Source organism: Columba livia, chromosome 9 (genome assembly GCF_036013475.1).
Source record: "Columba livia isolate bColLiv1 breed racing homer chromosome 9, bColLiv1.pat.W.v2, whole genome shotgun sequence".
In the NCBI taxonomy this organism is placed as follows: domain Eukaryota; kingdom Metazoa; phylum Chordata; class Aves; order Columbiformes; family Columbidae; genus Columba; species Columba livia.
In genome coordinates, this window is record NC_088610.1 from 18,075,491 (window position 1) to 18,099,585 (window position 24,095).

At 39.6% G+C, this 24,095-nt stretch overlaps 1 protein-coding gene across 1 annotated transcript in view; it reads left to right on the plus strand.

Moving 5' to 3' along the window:
* Window positions 1–498: 498 nt before the first annotated feature.
* CUL3 (cullin 3) overlaps window positions 499–24,095 on the plus strand; it is a 56,474-nt gene continuing 32,877 nt past the window's right edge. Inside the window, exons 1-2 of the mRNA XM_065074076.1 lie at window positions 499–958; window positions 19,527–19,724. Coding sequence (XP_064930148.1) covers window positions 893–958; window positions 19,527–19,724 — 264 coding nt within the window. The 5' untranslated portion in view covers window positions 499–892. The remainder of the gene's footprint in view (window positions 959–19,526; window positions 19,725–24,095) is intronic.

Genomic DNA, 24,095 nt, shown 5'->3' on the forward strand with positions numbered 1-24,095 from the left:
GCGGCTACAGCAGCGCCCGAGCCCCGCGTAACGCCGCGAGCCCCGCTCGCGCCTCCCGGTACGGGCGCCAAAACCTGCGCCGTAACCCAAGCGAAACATGTGCCACAAGCGCAGGTGCGGGGTGTCTGCGCGTGGTAAAACACCAAATAAACCCCACTCAGACCACACTCACACCGCCCCAAATACAGGCAGCGGCACTCGCGCCAAGCACCACCCCCCACCCGGCCGCACCGCCCGCTTAGCTTCGCCCCGCCCCGCCTCCCGCGGCGTCGCTCTCCGCCAATCAGCACCGCCCTTTCCTCCCGCGCGCCTTCCCCGCCCTCCCCTCCCCGCGGCCGTGACAGCTCGGGGCCGCCCGGCCCCGCCCGCCGGAGGGGGCCCGACCGGCCATCTCGCGAGAGCGGCGGAAGCCTCGCGAGAGCGGTGAGGCGCCCTCCCCTCGCCCCCCGCAGACGGCGCTCCGCCCCGTGTCCCTCCCGCCGCCCCCGCCCGCCGCCGCTGCCGGATCTGCCTCTCGCTGCTGGCTGGGCGGTGGGAAGGGAAGGCACAGGAAGGGGGGGTGGGGGGGCTCTCGGCCCTGCGCACTGAGCGATGTTTGTCCGCCATCGCGGCGGAGGAGGAGGGTGAAGGAAGCGCCGCCGCCGGAGCGAGGGGCCTGCGCCGCCGCCTCGCCCCTCGCCGCCGCCTCCCCCGCCGCTCCCCCACCTCGGCCCGGCCCGGCTCGGCCCGGCCCTCCCGCCCTCCGCGCAGCCCCGGGGGCCGCAGCTCGGAGTGAAGGTCGCTAGCGGCCTCCCCCGCCCGGCCCCCGGCCCCGCTCCCGCGGTCTGCCGCCCCGCCGCGCGTCCCCCGGCGCTCCTCCGGACGGGAGGCGCCGCCGCCGCCGGGCCCGAAGATGTCGAACCTGAGCAAGGGGACGGGCAGCCGGAAGGACACCAAGATGCGGATCCGAGCCTTCCCTGTGAGTACCGGGCCTAGGCCGGGCTGAGCGGCCGCGCCAGGCCCCGGCCTCCGCCTGCCCGCAGGCCCAGCGGCCTCGCTGCCCCGGCAGCCGCGCCGTGTGCCCGGGGCTGCGGGGCGGCAAGCCGGGCCGGCCCCGGGCAGAGGTGGCCTCGGGCTTCGGCGGGGGCCGCGGGGGCGAGCGGTGCGGGGTGAGCTGTCAGCCGGCCGGCGGCCTCGGGCACCCCCTGTGCGAGCTGCGGCGGGGGGAACGTGCGGGAGCTGAGGCTCGGCGAGCGGGGCTGCCTGTCGCACGGCCGACGGAGGAACGGGGACCGCCGTTATCGCCCCCCTCGTCAGTCAAGCAGTCAATTTTGAAAATCCACGGACAGTACTGGGGGAAAGAGGGGGCTGGTTTCTTTGTTTTCAAGGAAAAGGCCTCAGAGAAGGAGTCGAAGGTTGTAAGCCGACATCAACAAAATTAGTCAGCCTCGGCAGGGAGGGGGATATTTATGTCTTCTGGAGAGTTTCCTCTTTGTGAATTTATTTCACTCTCTGCTCAGTAAAAGAGGCTATAAGTCATATGATTATAAGATTTAGGTGGCACAATGCCAGCTGTTCAGAAGATGTTACCGTAAACATCTAGGCAGAGGTAACTTTCATGCGTGTTCGGTAGAGCCATGAGCGTGCCATCCCTTTGAGTTTCCGAGGAGAATGAGACAGCTTATTAATTTATACTGCCATAAAGCTTGCTGTCTTTTGACATTTGGTTCAATTAAAGCTTACAACAGAATAACAACTGCAGTAGTATTAATGGTGTTGAGAACGAGAGAAATAGAGAAGCTTCAGTTTGCTAGAGGATGGCCAGGAAGCGTGTATGTGTTCATCGGTGTGTACGTTAAAAAATATACTTAGTTGAGTCACAGGCTTTTAAGGCTTAGTGTTAACTTTTTGATGCTGTGTCTGATCCCAGTAGGCAGTAGTGTAGAACTAGCACACCTTCCTTTATAGACAAACTGGACATACCTGTTTATCTTATGTCCCTGGCAAGGAATATGTCAATATATTTGCTTCATCAAAACTCTCTCTGATGAAATTAGAGAATTCTTATTACTCTCAGCAACAGACTTAATCATAGCAATCTGATTTATACAGCTTTTCTCTTACTTTTTCATGTACTTTTAGTAATTGACAGTTGCATTTAATTGTAAAAGTCAAAAGAAAAAAACAGGCTGTGAAATTGTAAATTTTAGCTGACAAAAGGTTTTTGGTCTTCAAATTGCATTTATTTCTTTAAACAGCCTTTTGCAAGATTGTCAGCTTTGTTGGAATATGTTGCATTATAGGAATAAAGAAAAAAACTTACTGCAACATGGCCTGGGCTTTAGTAACAAGTAGTAGAAAAACTTGTACAAAAATAAACCACGTCAAATTCAATACGTATGTTTTATACCAAACTACACCAAAAATATAGCAGTCTTTTAATTTGATAAATACATTAATGTATCCAAAGTGTGAACAAGTAGATATTGGTCAGCCGACAAAGGCAGACTTAACAGGGGGATAAACTTTAGTTTGTATTTTACTTTTTTCACCACTTTTGTAAATGAACATATGAAGTCGCTTTGACAGGTCAAGAATGCTCATACAGAAGCCTGTTAAACAGCATCATTAGGTTTTTTTCTTCCGAAACAGTTTTTGCTATCATTGTCTTTCTTCTCAGTTGCTTAAAGAATGTCTAGGTCAGAAGCAAGTTTGCTTGTTTGGTTTTTGTCTTCTCCCTAAAATAATAAGTAAGGAGGCTTCAAGGCCTATAGATCTTAAATGTTTGATGACATCTGTTGACAGAATTTTTTTTGACAGCATTCTCTTCAATAGATTGTATTTTTGAAGACAATTTGTTGATAAAGTGTTTATAGAAAAGAAACCTGTACTTGGTTGAGAGATTTGGAGGAGTTTCTCTTTTGTAACTGCAGAAGGCAGTAGCCATGGTTCATGTGAAAAACGCAGATTTGGTGGAGGCCTAAGTGGTTGTATAGCTTTGGTCCTGTGAATAGTGCCAGTGACTGCAGTGGGATTATTCATGTCAATGAAGTTACGTTTGTGTGTAGGACAGAGTCTATATTTAGAAAGTATAGTATTTGTAGTTCAGCTTCTGATCTTTTCTGATCTCAAATTTGGTGGTTTTGCATTTCAGTTCTGAATTAAAAGTCCTTCCAGAGGTGACTTTGTAGGCTGCTGCAATTCGTCTTCTTATTCATCATCTTTCCTCAGCAGGTCTGCCTGTTCTAGATTAGTTTGCTTCTTGCACGGAGGTAGCTCTTTGCCATTATATTAAACTAAAAGTAGCCAAGTTGGAGAGGCAAAGTTCCTGGAACTCAGCGATATTAGGATAACTTTCTCTATGTATGTTCTGTCTCTTTAGTACTTTCTACTTTTCATGGTATTTTTTGGTATTTCTGCTGTTATATTTTAGAGTAGCTAAAGGAGAAGTAGAAATTTACAAAATATTGCTACTCCAAAGTTTTCTTTTTCTACCTTACTAGAAATTAACTAGAAACTGCTGAAAACATTTGAAAACCATCAGGGTTACACCTAGAGATCTGTAACATTTTGGAATTAATTTTATTCTAGATTTCTTTATTCTGTTTTGTAATTGGTGGCAGATTATCTGTTACCCCAAGTGTCTGTTAATATTTGCTAGATCCTGGTATGTGCTCTGATGTGCTTTTTCTTACCTCAAGGGGAATGACTTTGAGTATTGGCCATTCTGTTTTGCTGAAGTGGGTTGTAGAGCTATCAAAAATAGTCAAGGAAAGTAGTTTTCTATATATTTAACTAGTTTTTCTGTTCATAATAGAAAAAAATGCATTTATTTTCCTAATTTAAAAACTAACTTATTAAGAAGAAGTTTCTTGTGTTCTCCTGTTGGGCTTGACTTAAAGGCGGTGACAATCTTTGCATCAGAAGTGGTCCAGATGAGAATGCATTCTTTTTTGAGACTTCAGACTTGGGCATTTTTTTTTAATCTAGTAAGAATTATTAGACATTTTTATGAAAGTTTACTGTATAGTCAGTAGAGCAAACTGGTGAGGTTAGGCTTGTACACTTAAGTAACCTTAGGTACCAGCGTAAATTTCCGTTGTGCTACTTTTAACACCTTTGTAAGTATATGGCTGTTCTTTATCTGTACGAGGTCTATCCAGATAGTGTTCGGAGTAACATTAGAGTTAAAACAAGAGATGGAGTACTGTAAGAGGGCTTTTGCATGAGTGTGGGTTCCTTTTTTAAGTAATCTTTAAACTTTTTTCTTTCAAATTCATATACACTGCAACAAATAGGAATGTTATGATTGGGCATTAAAGATAACAAAATTTTTGAAATCTTGAGTAAATGTTAGTGATTTAATTTGGATATAGTTTATAAATTTGGGGTTTTTTATTATTTGGAGGAGTGCATTAGTATTTTTGCTGAATACAGAGTATGTGCATTATGTGAAAATGCAGGTGTAATGCTCTTACAAAACATGAATCAGTTTCACCTGGAGAAGTGTTGGGGGTTGTTTTCTTCCCTTCCCTGGTTTAGTTTAAAGTACTCTCAGGGTCTCAAATTGGATCTCGTTGTTTAACTCTCAGTGAGCCTGTTACTGCTGACTAAAGGAACACTTCAAGAGCTCTCAAACAAGCTTGCACCCAATCTAATTTTAACACTATTTAATTGATCTTGAAAAGTGGTCCCAAAGAATGCTAGGTTTAAAACTTTTGCAGAGATGTGATGTCTATAATGGAGATAGAGCATGTATAAATTATGTTTCCTGCAAGTGTATTTGAACTAATTTGCTGGAACAGTTTATCTAGTGGAAAATAGTAGCCTTAAATGTGTTTCAATGGAAAAGTTATACAAAGTAAAAAATATGCATTGCTTTTGTAAACAAACAGTATGTGAGAATTCAGAAAGCATTATGGGAATTCATTTTCAAAATACATACAAGTAATGTTAAACTGTGTCGAATGAACTTTTTGCAAGAACTCATTCTTATCTCGGTGCAATCGGTGCAATATGTCAGTTGTCACCATAGAATTGGTTGGACAGATCTTTCTGAAAACCAGCATGACCTGATGTAGGTTATTGGGGCTTGGGGTTTTTTTTTTGAGTTCTTTTAATCATTTTCATTTCCTGCAGAGCTATCTTTCCTCTCTAAAGCAGGCTACAAAATAGTGTGTTGCCAGTTCTCAGAACTATTCCTGTGGATCAGTATTATATAATTACATGATGAATTCTGGAAAGCATTTAGAGAGATCCTGCACACACACTTGAAATAGGTGTGTGTGTATATTTAAGCTTCACTGATTCATTTTATTTAAAATACTTGTGCCCAAGAAAATTTTGATTTCATCCAGTCTGCAGAAAGGCAGACAGCCTTTAGTTTCTCTCAAGCCCATTTATCAGTTGATGTTGCTTCTTCCTCAAGTAAAGTTCTATAAACCTAGAAGTAAATGGTTTCAGCTCTTCCATGAGAAAGTGTTAATGCTTGTATTTTCATTGCCACTGCTCATTCTCCTCAGATCTAACAGCCACTTGTTTTAGGCTTTGTGTAGGCAGAAGGCATATTTTTTCTTTTTTTCTCAGGCAGTGCTGACTGCTTCTGTGGTTTGTTTTGAATCTTGGGGAATTGATGATGCAAGTTGAGACGAGGTTTGTTAAATTTATGCTTCAACTTATAATGCATAGATCTGTCAGTTGAAGAAGTTGATATAAATTTTGTGTCTTGAACATCTTACAGCACATAGACCATATAAAACAGTGGAACTATGGCTAAATTTTTACATGTTCAGATTATGTAAGCAATACGTGTATTTCTGCTCTGACTTATAACCCGTAGTGCACATGTGCTGTATTGGTGAGTGGATGGAGAGGCACAGAGGATGGGAAGGGGATAGAGCTGGAGGGTGGTCTACTGCAGGCTTTTTCAGCTTTGATTAAAATAATGCAAACCCACTAAGTTTAAGATCACTTAGTGAACTTAATGTTTTACCTGGTTGGCTTTGTGAATCTTGATTACTTTAAATTCTCAAGCATATTTATAAGAGCATCTTAGCTATTAATCCATATAGTTTATACAGTAGTAATAAATCAATGCTCACAACTTAGAATTCCGGTAGCTTTAAAACCTAGGAAAACAACAACAACAAGAAATACAAAACAAACAAACAAAAAACCTAAACCACTGTTGATCTTATTAAAAGGAAAAAGGTGGGGTGTTAATGTAAATTACAGAAAAATACATAAATACTTGCTGTTTACTGACCAGTTAATCTTATAAAGGCCTTCTGGTTTTCACAGGTTTGTTGTTTGGTTTTTTTAAATCAAGTGCTATGAGCAGCCTGAATGCCATAATGCTACATGTAGAATATTTAAGAGATGATAACAGTAATTTCAGAGTATACTTTGAGTAATTGTACGTGGTTGGTTGTCTTTAACACCCTGCACATATTATCTTTTAAGTTGTGGTCTAACCTAATCTCATTAGCATTCCTGAGTTCTGTACATGTTTGGGGTTCGCTTGCAAATTTTCTTATTTCCCCTTGGTAGTTGGGTCTTAAGTTCTGAGCAATGATCATTCTGGTTGGTCTGAGTTTTGAGCGGGTGCCTCTGCATAGCACTGGAAAGAGAACTGCTGGTTGTGGATTTTGCCTGTATTTGAAACTTGCTTGATTTTCATGCAAGAGTATAAAGTAGCAGCATTAGTATTCTGTTAAGACTTTTATACTGGCTAATTCAATCTGAGTTTTTTCAAGTGTCTTGGTAGTTTTCTCCACCCCCTCATTCTTGTGCTATATAGTAGTGTGTTACTAAACAGGAATTGCTGTTTTTCCCTGGTAGCGGTAGGTAAAAGGGCTTTATGAGAGCTGCTATAAAACTGACCTTCTGGTGTTCTACATTAAGAGTTAGAATAATAGTAAGTAACATAAAAGTAGAAGTGTTTTCTAGAAAAAATGTTACAATTTTTCCAAATGTTTCTTTTAAAAGTATTTTTCTAGACAGGTGTACACAGCATAGGTGGGAACATTTCTCAAAATTTCAAATATGTATTCTGAAGTCTTGGGCTTTGATCTGTAGGACAGGTAGTCTTACTGCAGGTGCTTTTACATTTTCATCTGCAGTGTCTGATAATCTTTCTGTTTGTGGCAAAAACATTTTGTGGTAGACTGGAGCAGATTTCCTTAAGATAGTTTGAGTCCATTCATAAAAAGCACAGTGATTCTGTTACAGTCCAAAATAGGTTCTTGACCTTGTGTGTCACTGGATATTATCTTTGGTTTCTAGTAGCTATACATGTAGAAAAACAACTCTTGAGAACAAGCAGTTCGTATTTCTCATTCGGAGCCAGTTTTTGTGGAAACAAGGAGTAGAAAATACTGTAGTGGATTTTTTTTTTATTCATATGGTGATTTTATTTTTCTGAAGTTCAATTAAAGCCAGTAGTATTTTTAAATCACTAGTGGTTCTTTTGTGAGGGTGCAAGTACTGGTATATTAGCAGAAGTAAATACTGTTAGATGACTTAACAAAAGAACTTCCATATCAACATTTTTAACATAAGCATTTGAGGGAAGGAAAAAAGTGCATTTAATACCTGAGTATAGCAAGGAGGACAGCACTGTAATAAACATTTACATTTGAATGGTGCTTGCTGTGGAGTTGCCTAGATTCTTTAATGAGTTGCACACAAAATTAGTGTTTGAGGGCTGGAAACTGTCGTGCCTGTAGTTTAAATAAGGTGTAATAGTATGCAAAATGTAGACAGATAACTTGCTTTGTTTGTTTATGGTTGTGGATGAGGTGCATTTCTGGAAATATAAATTTTTGGTTTAATATTAATAAGAATAAACATAAATGAAGACAGTAATAATTTAAATTATACATGGGAAAGATATAAAATAGGAGTATCTTATATCATCAAAAATTCATAACATTAGTTTCATGTACAGCATGTAGTCTGAGTGGGTATGTTTCTTATGTTTTGTCTGTGAAGAATCTTCATTGAAATGCTTTTTACTTTCACACTACTTTTGTTTTTAAAGTGTTGGTAGCATCTGAGTAAACCTTTTTTTTTATATTATATACAAGGATGTAATTTCCATGTGTAGCTCTGGGTTTGCTTTTCTGTTGCGCTCATTTCAGCGTCAGTCTTGCTCTTCCAGGCACTGCTGCTTTGTGCATCCGATCATGGTGTGTGCACTGTACGGTGCAAAAATGCCCCAGGGAAAGGTTATTGTCAGCATGCAGGGGTATTGATTATCTGTAAATGTGTGATTTATTACGTGTATCTTCTTTCCCTTCCCTAAGTAAGCTGAGAAAAAGAAATTATCTTGTGTTGGCCTCCATCTACTGTAAAATTTTACCCTTTATTTATGATAAAAGTTCTTGAATTGTTATGGCGTTATCATTATGGAGGAGGAGTTGTCATCAAGCCCAAAAAGCCTCTAGAGGCCCTTCTCCCGCCTGCCCTTTTCTTCCTTCATCCCCCTCAAATTGTTCATTGAGCTCCTTATTTTGAAATGGCCTCAGGAAATCTGTCTGCAATCTGTATAAATTGGTGTGTATTTCACAAATTTCCTCTTTAAATAGTGTTGATTTTTTAAACAATTGTAAAATATTGAACTACTTGTAGATTAACTGGAGAAAAACAAAACAAACAAACAAAGACCCAAAAAACAACAGAACTGATTCTTGTGGGTTTTGCATTGAAGTTGAGCGCACCAGGAACAGGCCATTGTGGTTGAGAGAAGCTTTCTGAATCCAGGTCACTGAGGCTGAGAAGTCAATGAGGTGATGGATTTTTTTCACTTGGAGAGATGATACCCTGAGGAGACTCAGTGCGGTCCACAGAAGGTACAGATGAGCAGAACATTGCTCTTTCGTCTGGCAGATACCAGACTGCGGCATGCAGCAGCTCTGATATGCTTTAAAGTCATTGTAATGTTAATAGTATAGAAATCATCAATATAAAAGATTAAAACAAACAAACATGAATTTTCCTCTTACTAAATTAATACTATTATTTCTACTTTGTAGTTGAAAAGTTGGTCTTAAAGCTAACAGAAGTACAATCATGTACCAAATCAAAGCTTTAAATGGTTTTGACTTAGCGTTGGGAGCGGTACAAGCAGCAGGCTGGGGTGTAGTTGTGCCGCTTCTGTGGACGGTGACCCCTCGTCCGTTATGGCAGCTTCAAAACAATGTTACCCGGAATGTTGCAGCCCTGCACCTGGATTTTAGAAGGAGATGAAGAGAGTCAGGGACCTAAATCCTATTGAAATCTGAGAGTTCCAGCAGTTTTTAATGTTTGCTAGTAAATCTTGTTAATAACTCCCCTTTCTGCTCTTAAGTAAATTGACAGTAATTCCAGTGGAAGAGCCACATTCCTCCTACTGCAGAGTAAGGAACCAGCTATCCCAAGTAACCTGCTTTGAGGAAATCTGCAGTCAAAATTACTTTGTGGTAGTTTGCTCATAGTACTAAAATTTTGAAAAGTGTGTCCTTGGCTGTTCTGAGATTTTATTGCAGTGGAATGCTAAATGACATCAATGAAATTTTTAGGATCTGACCCTTTTTTTTGTAACTGGGGAAAGGCATGCCCAGTAGTTTATAAAATTTTGTGCCACGGTTTCCACTGTATTTTCACCTTTGTCAAGAGCCTGTTTGACAGTGACTGACACAAAGCTGAGCTATTGAAGTGCAGAACTACATGTCTCTCCATATACCTACTAGACCTCTAGGATCCTGCTGGCAGATGAGCGGGATAATTCACTCCCAGAAATTCAGCTCTTCTTCATGCCGTTTCTGCTGCTATAATTAGGTTCAAATATTTTAACACCAACTTTAAGATAAAAACCTTAAAGCTATTGTACTTTTTTCATGAATATATTTCATGCCTTACAGATATTTTTTTTTCCATAACTTTAATTTAAGGAAACTTGTCTTAGGATTGCTATTTCTGAAGTGAATTGAGAGGGCTCTGCTACTTCTCATTAGTCTTCAAAATATTGATACTCATTTTTAGTCCTTTGGGCAGGAGAGAGCAAGTATGTGGATTTTTGGTGTCAAAGCTGTGTGTTTATTGCTCTGTTTCATTCAGAATGGATTTTTCTTGAGTTAAGCAGTTCTGACCTGATATACTTTACTTCCTCTGCCCTGGGGTGTTGTTTTCACCTTGAGGAATCAACACAACTACTGAAATAAACCCAAAACTTATTCTGTTACCTTGCAAAGTTAAATATGAAAGATCAGGCTTTTTGAAGGGTAAACTTAGATCTAGACTTCAGCTCTAACAGTTTGCAAATTAGTAAGAGAAGTTTCAGAAGTATAGGTAGTTGTTTCTCACTATTGGTGGGTTGGAATGTTCTTAGGAAATAAATAGTTTCATTATAGGAGTTTTATAATCCTCCTCCATTTTCAGGCACTATAGTGATGAATGCTGTAGAAATGTCATTGAATGTTTTTAAAAGAACCTTGGCTAATAATACAGGCGATGTCACTATTTTGGCTGTATAAGCACTTCCATTCTGTAGCAGTAACAACTATCTTTTGCACTAGAACTTCCTATATTTAGCCTCTTACCAATTCAGTTCTTCTAGAAGCTTAAACAACACTAGTTAATTGTTACCTTTTAAATACAACTTTATTTAAAAAAAAGTTTGATAACCTGATGGCAGGAGGGCAGAAGCTTGCACCATGGCGGGGGGAGATTTCGTAATTTACAGATAATGCGTTCTAGTATTTGAAAAGGCATATTTGTGTGCAGATGCTGGGGGCGGGAGGGGAAGGTAACTTAAAAATGTGGATTTCTGTATTTTTAATTAAATACTACTCTGCTCTCCTCTTTGGGCAAAGCAAGTTTTTTACAATGAGGGTGGTGAAACACTGGCCCAGGTTGCCCAGAGAGGTGGTAGATGCCCCATTCCTGGAGACATCCCAGGCCAGGCTGGACGGGGCTCTGAGCAACCTGAGCTGGGTGAAGATGTCCCTGCTCGTGGCAGGAGTTGGACTGGATGACCCTTGAAGGTCCCTTCCAACCCAAACTATTCTATGATTCTATGTAATTCTAGTGTAATCAGTAGCATCTTTGAAAGTTTATGTTGCAAAGAAGTTAATTTTGGGCTGTTTTCTTTGGTTTTCCCCAGTGTCCAGCTCTATGGGAGGACAACATCCTTCAGTCCTTGCTGACTAAAGCATATGCGTATTTCAAGGGGTTTGGGTCCTGTGGAAAACAAATAGTAAGACAGATAGGTGTATAAGAGGCAAAGCTAAGCTGTGTGTAAGTGATCTTAGATACAGTATTTACTGAATTTTGATTATCCAGTGTTGTTACTTAACTTACTGATACAGTTTCAGTACAGAACCTTGCAGACTTGTCTGTGTGAATCCGTATATACCAATAAGTGAATGAAAAATGAGGCTGGTGAGCTATCATTCATTTTTCATTGACTCTCATAGACAAGTAATATTCTACTTTTACCTGTGTTTGTGAGAGTTCTGGTTTTGTTTTTATTAATGAGACTTTGAAGGTGCATTTTGTGAGTTGAGCATTTTAAATTGCAAAATGAACCCATAAGTTGATTTTTAGACAGTATAACATAGTTTGTGGATTAACCTTAATGGACTTGTGGGAGAGGAAGGTAGGTGAATCTTGTCCGTGGACTTAAATGTGTTGTGCAAGAGTCTGCATCTCTAATAGAAAAATTGAAAGAATTAGCAAATCAAGAGAGTCTCAATGGTATTACTGAGTAGTGAATACACATGGACCTTGCTTTGAGTGAAATAGCTGCTGTTCCATACTATGGCTCTGCTATTTCCTACTGACCAGATATGTTGTCTTTTACGGTTGGGATATGCTGTGAAACCATTTTATGAAAGGCTGTTGACCTTAGTCTTTGTGTATATGATACATTCTTTAAGTTGCTCATTAGTAGTTGTGAACACTTAGCATGAGTTAGTGTTGAGAAAGTGTACAAAGGTCTGTAAATGAAAAGATACCTGTGTTCACAGAATCAGCACTGTGTAATTTTGTGTTTCAGTTTATGTTCAGTTGTCTGCCTCTCCAGGTTGTCTCCGTTGTTTTTGCATTTTATAAAGTAATTAAACAAGGTTTTAGATTATCTTTTGCCTTGTATTTGTTCAGTAACTGGCTGCGCAAATTTACATAGTTCATAGTCACAGTTTAGATGAAACAGGTGTTTGGGAGGAGTTGTTTTGCTCAGGTTTTGCCCTTTCCTCCAGGATGTTATGTTCCACGGATTTGCAAGACTGAAGTTGAGGAGGGGCATTTGGGAAGAATGAAGAAATGGCATTAAATAAAAGTTGAAATCTAGAATGACTGAGGTATGCTGGCCGTTCAGGATTAGTCTCATTCTTCTGAACTGGTTCCTTAAATATGAAAGAGAAATGAATCTCTGATCTTTCTTTAAATTTGTTCAGTCTCCTAAACATGTCAAAACTGTTGCTGTGGTGTGACATTTTCTATTAAAGGCTTGTTTTAAATTTTTTATGTAGAGTGTTAAATTGCTATTATGTGGTGAAGCTCCTGACAGGTCTACCTATAATGCAGACAAATGTTACCTTTTGAGAGAAGGAGCAAATATTTTTTTCCTGGGTTTTTGGTTTACTAGAAAAGTACAAAACCAACCAACCAAACCCCTTCCTCTTCCAGCTCCCACCCCAAAGCAGCAATTACTTTGTGATGAGACCATCAGTGCTGAGGCAATGCCTTGGAGGTAGAACCAGTCTGTCAATCACTGGGCAGGCGGTATGACCCTGTCTTTTAAGGAACAATCACTTTTTAATCTATTTACCTCTTCCGCTCCATGCTGGCAGAATAGCTTTTCATTGTGGCAGAACCCATTTAAGCAAAGTGGAAAAGGAAAGGGTTTTACCTAAAATCCTGCAGCTCTTGGTTGTTTCAGTTGACAAAGAAGATTCCCCTTTTTTTACTTAATTGCATGTTCTGCGTCCTTTTGCTGCATAAAGCCTGACAGAGCTGGGAAGGAGAGGTGGATATTGTGATTCCTGCATTTCTACTACTGACTGGGTATTGTCATGGAGCCCCGTCTATTCTACACAGGCTTGAGCCTGTTTTGGGGTCAGACTAGGGTTGTTTTTTCTCTTGGCCTTTATGGGATTACTGTCAGTACTGGTTACTCAGCTCATCTTCTGCACCTGGAATGGAACATGGTACAGACCATGAAAATTCCTTGCAGGAGCAATCTGGAGAAGTTTAGTGTGGAGATTACTTACTCAAGCAAGGGTAAGACTTGAATGTCAAGCAATGAGTGAAGAACGAAGCACAGATATTAAGTTGTGTTGATATTTAACGTTGCAAATGATAACTGGCAGATGCCATAAGCAAACTATAGCCATAGATCCCCCACACACCCTCTGAGGGAGTGTAATAGTGTAGTAGGCATTTCCTGGCACTCCTAGGAGATGTGGATAATACTGGATCATCATCTCCAGTTGTTGTTGTAGGTCACTTAGGAGCAAAAGTATAGTTATTAGGACCAGTTTTGGTAGCACATTGCTATGACTTCCCTGTGACTTATTCAGCAGGTGGCCAAAGTAGAATATTAGCCTGTATGCAGGAGAACAGCAGTAGGTCAGGGTGTCACTTACTTTCTTAGTGTTCCTTCTCTTAGCTTCCAGTCATGTGTGTTTGGTGTGCGATAGTCAACCTATTCAGAAACACTACTGAGGAATTTGTGCCTGGTGTTTTTAGTTGTTCAGAGATGAGTTGTTTTTATTTGTGAGTGTGTGTTACAGAGTTGTTTGCATGTTGACATACAGATGTTTCTTAGGCAATGAGGTGTTGCCAATATATCCTCTTCCACATATGCTCATTGCTACACAGTGATGAAAACTTCAGAATTCAGAAAAGTAAAAATACTGAGCTGTCCATTTGTCATGAATAGGAGTACGTTTTATCTGCTCTGTATTTGAACAATATGTAGTTCCGTATCTTATCCATATGCCATTTTTCAGATATATTCTTGGAGCAAACACTAGACAATATATCTCTGTCATTGTCTTTTAAATTAATAATATTCAAAGAGTTTATAAAAATTCAAGTAGTGATTAGGTTCTGAGGCAGGAAATGTGCTGCTCTTGCCCTTTTCTGGATAACCTCAGCCAAGCCTCAACCGAAATGAAAGATCCAGGCTGAGGATGCCGAATTATTGTGTAACGGCTATTTAATACAATCTTGATGAATGCCCCATCTTGAAATGAAAGTGCCTGTCAGTTTTTACAGACTCCCTTGCCTCTTGGACAGTGGGTCAGGACCCCCGATGGCAACAGTCAGCCCCTTCTCCTTTTGTCTGCCAAGGGATAGGAACTGGGGGAGTGAGAACACACTGCAATTACTAGGTGCAAATGTTTACTCCCAGAGCTGCTAGCCAACTTTAATTGTCAGTATTGACTCACTTCCTTCAAGGCAGACAGCGTAAACACTTGCTTTCTGTAATTTCAGTTGATTCTCTTTCAGGTGCTCTGGGGTATTAGACCTAAAGGATGTCATGGAAAAGAATGAGACAGGTGATGGTTGTGTTTTGGGAAAATTTTGAGAAACATTGCTCTGCAGCAATCATTTCCAAATTAATCTGTTTCACCCAGTGGTGTGCTGAACTGTGATAGCCACTCTGTAGCTAGTCTGTAGAAAAATTGAGTAGTAATGTTTGCAACTTTTTTTTAGTGAAAATGTCCTGCAAGTGTGTTTACTATCTGTTAAAACTTCTGAGAATTAACAACAACCTGTTTGGTCTGAGATCTTTGTGATAACTTTATAGAACTTTTCCAGAAACAACTTCTGCAAGAAGGATGAGAAGCTGTGTCTAGTCATTAGTCTTGTGAGTACTAGTTCATGTCCCTCCTGTTTCTGCTGGTTGGTAAATCTCTGTGAATACCCCTACTGAGGTTCTGTAGGACACCTGTTGCCTCTTCTAGGGAACAAATGCCTGGTCCCACTGGTGGCCACAGGTATTTTGTTACTCATTTTTGTTATCCTGCAATGCATTTCAGTTTGAAGACTGGTGCTGGCAGTTCTAATATATCATTCTTACTCAGGGAGTCCTGGTTTCCTGTCTTCCTTTGTGTACACCAGACCACAGGATGGTTGAGGTCAGAAGGCACCTCTGGAGGTCATCTTGTCCAACCTCCCTGCTCAAGCAGGGTCACCTAGAGCTGATTGCTCAAGTGTGTATCCAGGTGGCCTTTGATTATCTCCAAGGACAGAGTTTCCACAGTCTCTCTGGGCAACCTGTGCCAGTGCTTGGTCATGCTCACAGTGGGGGGTGGAAAAAATCCCAATGTTCAGAGGGAATATCCTGTGTTTCAGTTTGTGCTCATTGCCACTGGTCCTGTCACTGGGCACCACTGAAAAAAAAATGGCTCCCTCTTCTGTTCACCCTTTAAGTATTTATACACATTGATTTGATCTCCCTAAGGTTGCTTTAAACTGAACAGACCTGACTCTCTCAGTCTTTCCTCGTATGAGATGTGCTCCACTCAGTTATTTGTCTTAGTGGCCCTTCACTGCATTCTCTCCAGTATGTCCCTGTCTCTCTTGTACAGGGGAGCCCAGAGCTGGATGCAGTACTCCACATGTGTTTTGGCAATGCTATGCAGAGTCCCAACCTGCTGGCAACACTTCTCAAAATGCAGCCCACGATATCATTAACTTTTTTTGCTTCAAGGTCCTGTTGGCTGCTCATCAGTTTGGTGTCCACCGAGAGCCCCGGGTTCTTTACTGCCAAGCTGCTCTCCAGCCAGTCGGCCCCAGCATGTGTTAGTGCAGAGGGTTACTCCTCCCCAGGGAAAGGATGTTGCTCTTCCCTTTGAACCACATGACTGGGAGATGATAATATTTTGTATTAAGTTACGTATTAATACCAAAACTACTGGAGTTTAGCTGTTTGCACTTTTTGATTTAAAGAATACTGATAAAGTTACTTGAAAGAGGTGGTGTCTGTAGTGTGAGTTTCTAGGGGGGAGATACTGAGAAGTATATTCAGGACTGTTACTAGCTTTACCTGCTGGTGTCAGTGCTCTTCAGGTGATAATAGCAATAGATTGCTGACAGCAATTGTTTATTTGGTCTTGGAAATTTTAGTCAGATAGACAAACATTGTTAAAGAGTTGGTATGTATCTGATCCTGCACTGTGGCAGCACTGTGGAATGAAAGACGTTTTGAGTCCTCTGCAGACTGTTTTTTTTTTGTGGAACAACTGCACTTCCATGTGCACTGATACTTTAGTGCAATTTCCTCAAGATGTACTTCTGCTACACTGTGAGTTCAGCTGTTTGTGTTCAAGTTGCATCTTTGAATCATTAGCATTTGGGCAGCGGTTTGTGGAAGTTTTCCAGCTAGCAGCTTCTTATAAACAGCTATCTCTCCTGCCAATAACAGACTTGACCTCTCTCCCATTCCCCAAGAAAGGTAATGTTCAGATGAACTGGAGTACATTAACGTATTTCCTCTCTTTGGACACTGGCTTCTTACTATCGTGGTGAATCTGAGTGTGAACACTGCTGAAATTACCGGGATTTTTCTTCTGAAAGCTTTCTGAACCTGAGTGGTTTTTTTTCAAAGCACCAGCAGAAGCAGTAATGTAGCTTCTGCTTAAATCTGCAAGAATAGAAGGCACAAGCAAGGCAGCTGTATTGCAACTGTGGAGTTTGCTTTTAAAATATAACCATTAGAAGAAATCTGGGACGGAGCATGGAAAAACACTTGAACTCTGATCTGTATTTGTATTTGTGGAAGCTGAACACTTACAGGCTTTGTTGTTGATAGCGATATAGAGAGTTGCATAAATCTTCACTGTTGGGTCAGACTGGGGAATTAGGATCACAGTTCTCTAATAGTGTTTTTAGAGATGCTTTTGTGCAGAATTCTGAAAGATGCCAAAATGTTCTAGTAGCATCACGAACTTATTTATTGCTTAGTTGTTTGGTGTGGTGTGGGGGTTTTTTGTTTTTTTTTTTTTTAATCTGCATGCAAACTTGACTTAAGGAAGGGGGATGAAAAGAGATGAACCTGTGAGTTAAATAATCCAAGGGTAGATTTAGTTATTCCAATTCTTATATAACGTTGATGATAATGATACAGGAAGATCTATTCAAAAGCTAAACAGCTTTTCAGCAGTGGAGAGGAAATAATAAATTCTTGCTAAAGCTTTACTGCAGTGACTTAGTGTTTGATAGAGTGGAGTTATTTAAAGTATTAGGAGTCTTTGTTTGCAGCAGCTAGCTACGCTAGATGTTTTTTTGGAATATAGTGCTCTTCTAACTTGATATCCTAGAACTTTAACAATCCTGTTCCAACAAAACCTCACAGGTATTAATCTGGGGTAAGTCAGCAGCAGGATAGGAAGCTGCACTGAGAAGCAGAGTCCTTCATGCTTAGTCTTAAAAGGTCATCAGTTTATAATACTGTTTCAAATAATTCTATATATTTATTCCATGGAGATATGTACTCCTTAAAATTACCTTTTATGGATCTTTCTTGTGCTTCCAGAGCAGCTTGTGGTGTGTCAATTGTTTAGTGGCAGAAAACTCTGTGTGCATGTTTGTCTTCAGTGAGTTTGGAGCAAATAATGTTACAAATGTGCCTTCATTTTTTATAGCATTTTGATTAAAAGCAGAATTAAACAGTTCACTTTTACCTTTTCTTGAATAGATCCAAATTATTTGATGTACTGATATTCTGTAACATACAGAAAAGTTTACCAGCTGGCCAACCCAGAGACAGCGATGCTGTCATAACTCTTCAGTTAGGGGTGGTGATCTACCTGTGTCATGATTTAACCCCAGCTCACAATCCAGACCTCAATAGCCGCTCGCTCGCCCCCCAAGCGGGACAGGGGAGAGAACAGAAAGAGAAGGTATAAAACTGTGGATTGAGATAGAAACAGTTTAATAAAACACGAAAATAACAATAATATACTGCTATTATATATTAAATAAAAATAAAATAATTGATACTTAGTGGAATTTCTCATGAACTCCATCTGTGCCAAACAGCCAGTCCTGGGAAGAGGGAGCACCCTGGTCCCGAATAGCTGATCCCGGAGAGACAGAGACCAAAAAGGCAGAGGCCCTGAGACCGCTGCAAAACGGCAAAAGGGTGAACTAACCCCGAACTCCAAATGGAATAGAATTAACAAATCAGAACACACTAACGGAACTAAGTAGCTGGGAAAGCAGTCTCCAATTACATACTGAGTGTGATGCTAATGGTAGGGAATATTTTATTGATCAAGTGGGATGTCAGTCTAGGTGCCATGCTACCTGTGCCCCCTCCAACAAGTTTGCTCCTGCATCTGGATGGCCAAAAACATCCTTGTATCACTTGATGACAGCCGAGAAATCAGTGAGTTCTTACATCCTTCTCATACCAAATCCCAAACACTGGAGAAGCTACTGGCTTTTTTCCTCTCTTCAGCCTTTTTCTTTGGATGTTTTTGTAAACGAAACCAAAGTTCATTTTAAACATTGCATTTTAAATTTGTTTCAATTAAAAAGTGTTTTTTTTCAGTTGGGTGATGAAACTTGCTAATTCACAAACTTCAGGCTATGGTGACGTCTGATATTTTGTTGTTACGCTAATTTGCCATCCTGGATACTGCTTTATCTATAAAGCATCGTCCTTTGAAGCACTTAGGCATTGGTAAAGCACAACTGTAAACTGATATACACTAAGCATTGGACAGTAGAGGACAAAAGTTGATTTGCTGTTATATTGAGACTATTTCTTATAAGAGTTTCTCTCTCTGAATTTTTCTTTATTGCTGCAGTTTTTATTTGCTGTGTTTACTGAATAACAGATCAAGCAGATGCATATTCTGCGCAGTGCTTGATGCATATCCTGTAGCAAGTTATTAAACCGTATTTGTACAATGGAAATATGTTCAACACAGATGTTAATTTTGGACGTATGTGGGGCTTTTCAACAACACCTGCAAGTATTTAAAGTGTAGGCACAATATTGTAGGTACATAATTCTTTAGCTGTTGCTGTAAGTAAAGAATACCCAGTTAGCTCAAGCGGATGACTTAAATAAGTTTGCTAACTCTGTACAGACATTGTTATCTTTTATTGTACAAGTTGTTTTGGGATCTAGTTAAGCAGGTCAGTGTTGCAGTATGATTTGTGAGGTGCCAAGTAGCATGTTAGTGTGGGAGGAAAGTGAACTGACTATCATTTGAACACTGGGGAGGAAGAGCAGGGAAGAGACTCCTGTCAACGATTACCTGCCTTCCCACCTGCACAGGCTCTGCAGTTGTGTGGATTTGCAGCTCCGAAGGAGAAAAGCATTAAACTTTTACAAATAATGATTTTCATAACTATTTCTTGAAGTCCTTACTAGTTTCGTAAATACTTTTTTTTTTAATGAAGTCTGAGAAATCTTGTGATAATGCAATCAACAAAATGTGGCAGAAGCAATTAGCTGCTCTTGGAGTTACAACTTCTGAGGATAACTTTCTGTAGTGATCTTTCTTGATTCTAAACAATAATGTGTTGTTTTATCTTTACAGATGACTATGGATGAGAAATATGTGAACAGCATTTGGGATCTTCTAAAAAATGCAATTCAAGAGATCCAGCGGAAGAACAATAGTGGTCTCAGTTTTGAGGAGCTCTATAGGAATGCATATACAATGGTGTTGCATAAACATGGCGAAAAACTGTACACTGGACTAAGAGAAGTGGTCACTGAGCATCTAATAAACAAGGTATGTAATTTTTTTAATTAAAATTCAAGTGTCTTATATGAAAGAATTCTGAAGAGTTATTTAAATGACAAAAAAAAAATCTATCTTTATTATATTGCTTTGTGTTGAAATTGTATTGCTGACCTCAAAAATGGTACCTTGGAGCTAACATCAAGCTTATACGATTTCATATTGTAGATACTGTTTGTTCTAAGTTACTGATGTGGGCCATAGGAAGTATTTGAAATTGTATTAAAGGAAACAACTTCAGCTGAGGCAAAACTGTTTCTGACTTTCTCACGACAAATTTTGGTTTGTTTTCCAGACAGTTTTTTCATCTGTGGAACAAAATAAATACATATGTAAGAACCTGTTTGTTATGGGTTGATGAACTAATTCACAAGTTAATGAGAGAGTTCTGCTAGGATTATGCTATTTAAAGAGGCGGTAGGCAATGTATAAAAAACATCAGCTCAGCAACAACAAAAGTTCCGAGTAGTCTGCATTCTATCATTTCAGCCTTTTCAAAACCATGTAATTAATTCAAAATAACATACAGAAACTTGTTTCTGAAGATGTAGCATCTGAGAAAAGGGTTCTTCACATCTCATGCTAAACCATGGAACCACCTCTTCAGTCTTTGTGAAGAAAGTTTAGTGTTGGTTAATAAGTAATTGAAAAAAAAGTTAAAATTCACTTTTTAATGAATCCAGATTGTATTTAGTGGTAGTAGCAGTGTAAGTCTAGGGAAGATGCCTTATTCCTTGCAGTAGCATCCATAACTGCCTGTCTTTGAAAAGAGATACATGTCCACTTTGATCCCATATACTTGGCTGTGGGTCCAGGTGGACTGTCACTTTTTTTGTCCTGTTATTACAGCATTTCTAAAGGAAAGTCACATACAATCGTGTGTCTTGGATGATTACTTCTGGCTGAATTACAAAGAGTGGATGGGAGGTTTATGTGTAAATAATACATAATGCTTGGGGAGCTTTTTATGCTTTCTAATTGGAGTTACTGCTGTGGCACAGAAGTGTTGCTATTTCTTTTCTAAAATCTTAGTTTTCAAAGGTGTGATCCAGACAAGAATAGCCTAAAACTGCTTTGAATATGGTGCTTTTTCTACTGTTTGCATGAGAAGAAACATCTTGTATGAAGTGGCTAAATAATTTATGGTAGTATTCTATAATTGTAGCACATCTGTGACTCTCAAACACTTCTGTTTTCATAATCTGTGCATTCGTAATCTGTACTGTTCATAAAAAAATGTGGCCAATGACTGAAGCTTTTTGTGCTTTCTTCTTGTGTTTGGCTATGTTTACAGTATACACTTATAATAATCATGACACAAAACATTTTATTCTTCCTAGGCTTCAGTTTAACCTGGCTTAATTTGAGGAAAGCTGCTTATCTTTGTTCCTAGCTATTCTGCCTATTAAAAATTATACATATGCAAAATTAATTATTGTGAAGTGCTGGTTGTGGCAAACTGACAAAAGAGCAGAAAATCTTGTGATCCTTGTCACTGCACTGGCTGAGAGGGTTGCACAGATACCACTGTATGGAAATGCCTGATTTTTAATGTGATTAATCAAATTATATGTATCTGTATGGGTGACATAAAAATAGATGACCAAAAGTTTTTTTAAAGAAAAAGGCTAACTACTGAGTTTCAGTAGTTACATACTGTAAAGTTTAAAAAGGCTAAATAATTCAGATGTCTGATGCTGTCCTATAAATTAAATAACCACAGGAAAATATTAAAAGAAAAAGTGACTTACATTAAAAAGTTCTAAACAATAAAGAAGATTTCTGTAGGCTCAAAGCTGCTACTTCTCCTTTTGGTGGTTTGCTTAAGGATGTTATGTTGAGGCATTTATAGATGGAAGAATGGAAAAAGTAGTGCATTGTTTATTAAGAATAGGATCAGTTTTGTAATGGCATCTTATGATTGTGCCATTAGTACTTGTTGTAAGATAGATAAAAAGAAGTTTTTGTTTAGCCTCATACTTTATGTAATGGAAATTGTAGGAGAATCTTGTATTTTCAGTGTCTCTTTCCAAGAGCAGTTCTGTGTTAAATGTTAAGTAGCTGATTGACAATAAATGCTCTCATCACAAGTCTTTGTAAACTTGAATTCAGAGAATCAGTGGTTGATACTAGAGTTTAGAAGAAGGGGATTTTGCCAGCTGAAATGTTGTTCATGAAATCTGTTAACTTTTATCGAAATGAAATGTACAGAAATGCATAGATTTTAGTAAAGGACTGCACTCCGTTCAGGGAGTGCTTCTGAGCAGCCAAACCCAAATTTTGGATTGCTGGAGTCCTGGAAACAATTGTCACTTGCTGTCAGCATCTGCTAGTTATCTTTCTACAAAAAAGTTACATTCCTTTAGTATTCCAGTCATGCTGGTTAATTAGGAGTAGATCAAGAGACTAGGTAGAAGCAATGTATTTGTGTAGATGTTTTTACAAATAGTTTTCAAGCTTGGAGAAGGAAGTTTTCATTTTTGTGTGACACAGTTAAGAGCTGTATTTATACATATGCTTATTTATTTGCTAGATGAAAGTTGTGCTTACTTGGCACTTTTATTAGAAAGAAACCAAACACTTTAGAGAATAAAATTATTTAATTTCTTGACAAGAAGACATAATATCATGTGCCATCTTTGCAGCTTGTTTGATTGTAAATAAAAGAGAGGTGTAAACATGGTCAATACAGAATACAACCACGCCACCAAGTTCCTGTCAAGTGTGCTCAGTTTGGAACTTGCAGACCCTGATGGTTTGTAGTTACAGTCACCAGGTTCTGGCTGCTTGATGGTGGCAGGAATCAGCTGTTGTCAACCTCCTTGTTTTTACTACAGGGTAAGGACATGCTAAAACTTGTCTTTGCCTGTGTATTGACATCATTATAGAAGTATAGTACATGTAGAGTTGAATTTTAAAATACTGTTGAATAAAAAGTGCTGAAACCTTTCATCTTAATTCAAGCATTTAATTCTTGTGCATCTGGTATTTCATTGATTTCTGCCTTTCTTGTTCTTTGGTGATCTTGTAGCTTGATGTGGTTGTTCACACTTCTCGAGCCTGGTCTGTTACTTCTTCAAACAAATGTTGTAAAAGTGTTTTTAAGAAAGAAACACCCAAAGTTTAATTTACAGCTCTCTAAACCACTTGATGACAAGAAACATCACTTGTGTTGGAATAAAGAAATCTTAAGTTAAAGTTTAAATTTTTGCAAGATAATATTTTTTTAAGTTTCCATCATTTTTATGAATACTTCACAGTCCAGTGAAATCTAAAGCCATGACCTGCAACATATCATCTATGTTCTGTAAATTGTGTGTGTGATAAAGGAATTGATTGATTTGTTGACCAAGACCAATACAGTTTTGTTGGTTGTTTTTTTTCTGTGCAGTGTACATCAGAGAATCAGAGATGTAAAGGACTGTCCTAAACTTAAAAGCGCGAAAACATGCTCGTATGGGGAGATACTGGGACATTGCTGAAGGAAGAGATGCTTGAGATGTTCTCATGTCCTATAAGAATTCTTGATCTCACCAAGCATTTCTGTTACTTGCATGCCAGAATGCCTTGTGACATGGTGATTTTTGCTGCACAACTGGTGGAGTTTGGTAGCAGCAGTGCATGCTATTTCAGAAGAATAATAAAGGTGGGCAGGCAGGAAAGCCTGCAGTGGGGGCACAGAGCCAGTCGTTGAGTGCAGAAGGAATTGTATGGGGTGCCTATGCAGGAGGAGTGGGGTGAAGGGAGCATGTCTGCTCTGCGGCTTGTAAAGGTATATCTGTAATCCTTGGCAAGCTTTAAAATTTGCTATCATGGTGTTACAGAAGGAAGGGGAGAGGAAAGATGGGAATCTCCAACAAGGAGTTTGAAATAATTTCCATCACACCTGTGAAACAGGGAGGAATGACATGAGGAGTCATGTAGGAGATGAATTAATTAATGAGCATCAGGGTGTACTGTAAGACTGATTGACAATGGATGAAGTGTTATTTGCCTTTATCTTTCCTTAATCTTTTCTTATCCTTTTCCAAAAGGATAGCAGCTTCAGGGGTGAACAGACATTTCTGCTAAAGTAATAGTTAATCTGTTAACTTAGTAGGAATAAGATTTTAGAAAACTTATCTTTTGGACTACTTAGTCTTCTGCAGAAGATAAACTCGGTAATAAAATTTCTGAGACCTTGAGGCCTTGGTTTGGAAAGTGATGTTCTATGCTGCTGCTCCCCACAGAACGTTCTGGCTGTCCTTACAGTAGTGGAAATCACATAACTGAATTATTTGTGTTGCTGTGTCAGGCCAGGCACTGTAAGAGAGAAAATACTAGGCCATAAGTCTGCTTTGTGTATACTTTAATAGAGTTATT